Source organism: Rhipicephalus microplus, chromosome 6 (genome assembly GCF_043290135.1).
Source record: "Rhipicephalus microplus isolate Deutch F79 chromosome 6, USDA_Rmic, whole genome shotgun sequence".
NCBI classification, from domain to species: Eukaryota; Metazoa; Arthropoda; class Arachnida; order Ixodida; family Ixodidae; genus Rhipicephalus; species Rhipicephalus microplus.
In genome coordinates, this window is record NC_134705.1 from 70,740,514 (window position 1) to 70,743,147 (window position 2,634).

The 2,634-nt window shown below is 45.1% G+C and overlaps 1 protein-coding gene across 1 annotated transcript; it reads left to right on the top strand.

The window, feature by feature from the left end:
* Positions 1 to 582: 582 nt before the first annotated feature.
* LOC142765888 (uncharacterized) lies at positions 583 to 1,306 on the top strand. The gene is made up of 2 exons (XM_075867694.1): positions 583 to 611; positions 670 to 1,306. The coding sequence occupies exons 1-2, from the start codon at positions 583 to 585 to the stop codon at positions 1,304 to 1,306; spliced, it is 666 nt and encodes a 221-aa protein (XP_075723809.1).
* Positions 1,307 to 2,634: the final 1,328 nt, after the last annotated feature.

The following is a 2,634-nucleotide window of genomic DNA, read 5'->3' on the forward strand; positions in this document are numbered from 1 at the left end:
ACGCAGCACAAGTAGATTGCCTTGATATAATAGTTGATGTTAGCATTGCAACTTTATAATCGTAATGGAGAGTATTACATCTGAATTACAACCTGGAAAAAAGAAAACGGTTAAGCAAGGTACTTGCTTGCAGGTCGCATTTCACGGCTTTTGTTTTGTTGGGTGGGGGTATTTGCCTCAATCGGTGAGAGTTATTCGCTGAATCTCCGCCGTTCGGTGCGGTAAGCGCTCATTCCCATGAAAGATGCGAGTTACTGGCAGCATTGTTGGGAATTTTGGTGTCTATTTTTGTTTCCATTCGTGCAAAATGATAGCGACGGCCAATGAATTCTTACCGAATACCGCATGTGTGACATGTGAACTTGCCATCAATCAGAACTGACAGCCAAATGCCACCTACGTGCCGAATTAAAGCCCGACTAAAGAAAGCACTGACGCCGACCGTTTTTTTCCTCGATTGACGCTAAGCAGCTGTTTACGAAAGAGCAGTCAGCATATGAGTGGGTAACAAAGAAAATAGAATATGCATATGAATGCTTTTTGTACTTTTTGCTCAAGCTGTCCTTTGCAGTATTTTCGACCATGGTCATGCCAAGACTCAAGCTGCTGCTGTGGGTATGTTTACTTGTGTGCGCTAACTCGTGCGCTCGTTCGTTTTGCTTTGTACAGGTGCATCATCTACTTGGATGAAACATGGGTCAACGCAGGGCACACGAAGGAGTACGTTTGGCAGGACACGACTGTGAAGTCATCGCAAGATGCCTTCCTCAAAGGTCTGACGACAGGATTGGCTGCACCCTCGGGCAAAGGGGCCCGTTTGATCCTCGTACATGCTGGCAGCAGTGCAACTGGTTTCATCGAAGGAGCTGCTGACTACTTCCGAGCAAAAAAGGGGGGCAGCGCTGACTACCACTCTGAGATGGATGGCAGATACTTTGAGGAGTGGTTCACCGACAAGCTTTTGCCAAACATTGCGCCTAATAGCGTTATTGTCATGGACAATGCGCCATACCACAGCGTAGCTCTTGAGAAAGCACCTACCAAGTCGACGCGCAAAGCTGATATTCAGCTTTGGCTTACAAAGAAAGGTGTTCTGTGGTTAGAGGACATGGTGAGAGCTGAACTGCTGGAACTTTCCCAAAAGGTCAACACACCCAGTATTGTGTACCGCATCGACACTCTGGCGGCTACCCATGGCCATGAAGTGCTTCGTGTACCACCATACCACTGCGAGTTCAACCCAATCGAGCTTGTTTGGAGCCAGGTAAAGGGGTACATCGCAGCACGGAATACGGGTTTCACTTAGCTGAAGTAGAGAAGCTTCTGCCAGAAGCACTGGCATCTGTAAAACAGGACAAGTGGCAAAACTGCTGCGCTCATGTAGAGCAAGTTGAAGCTGAAGCATGGGAACGGGACATGATTGTGGATAGTGAAATCGAACCACTTGTCTTCTGCATTTGTGATTCGTGCAACTCCTCCTCCGATGAGTCGGCTGCTCAGTTCAGTGATGACGAGTTGAGTAACATTGAAGAACTTTGCTGACTTTCGAGGAATGTGCGGCCTGTCAGTGGTGGCTTTGTTCACGAGGGTCGACTGGTTGAGCTGGATTGTGGACACCTTTCTAGCGAACCTTCTCGTGCTGCTTCATGCTGAGCTCATTCCCAAGAAGGCTGTGTTATTATGACAAAGCAAAGAGTGCTTCCTCATCGTGTGAATTTGTGTGTTGGGTTTGACGTCACCAAGTGACCCGGGCTAGGAAGGACACTGCACTGTACTGCTCCCTAATAATTACCTAATTTATGTTTTGTTGTGAAGTGCAACCGTTCGGAATGGTCACATGACTTCTGTAAAAACTTGGTATAAAAAATAAAAAAAAGAAGATGTCGGCACCCACCACGAAATCAGCCAGAGGTGCTCTTCTGTAAATAAAGTTGGCGCTTTTTAAACCACAAAAGTCGTCATCCGTTTACAATATTGGTCCATCGCACGCAATGAGTATTGCCTCTGAATGATGATGATTTGTGGGGTTTAACGTCCCAAAACCACATGAGTATTGCCCCTGGATGTATGTATGCATGAAACAAATCTCCAACTTTTTGAACCAGTACAATTTTCGGGCACTGAATTACCCTATACCACAAAGATTTTCTCAACCGAGAAAAAAAGGCCATATCGAGGTTTTTATAAAAAACGATTGATGCATAAATTAAAATTAAGAGTTTCTGCCGAATAACAGCCTAGCTGAAACTCTCTTTTTAACGATAAAAAAGGAACTCTTACTTGCGGGAAGGAGGATGGGTTGGAATTATACTGAAGAAATGAATCACGCATAACAATTCACAAAAATGTCGCATATATTAAGACAGTAAACGGGCGAATACCAAGTCTAAGAAATGTTTTATGCGTTTGTGTGCCAAAATCACTATTCCGAGCTACACAAATTTGCTTTCTTCCTTTTTCTCTGAATAACATATCATTCGTTACTCGCACGAAGTGCGTCGGGATACCGCAAAGTGCAGTGGAAGGTCGATTCCGCACTGTTTTGCTAAAACTGAACAGGTTTCTCTGCCGGCGGCCCGCTATAATCAATAACCTGCTGAGTGTTTAAAGAGCGGCACAGAAAAGTGGATCATC

Excerpts from the sequence above, each read along its gene's own strand:
- LOC142765888 (XM_075867694.1), top strand. The coding sequence starts at position 583 with ATGGTCATGCCAAGACTCAAGCTGCTGCT. Across the intron at positions 612-669 it reads CCAAGACTCAAGCTGCTGCT|GTGCATCATCTACTTGGATG; the intron begins GTGGGTATGTTT and ends TGCTTTGTACAG.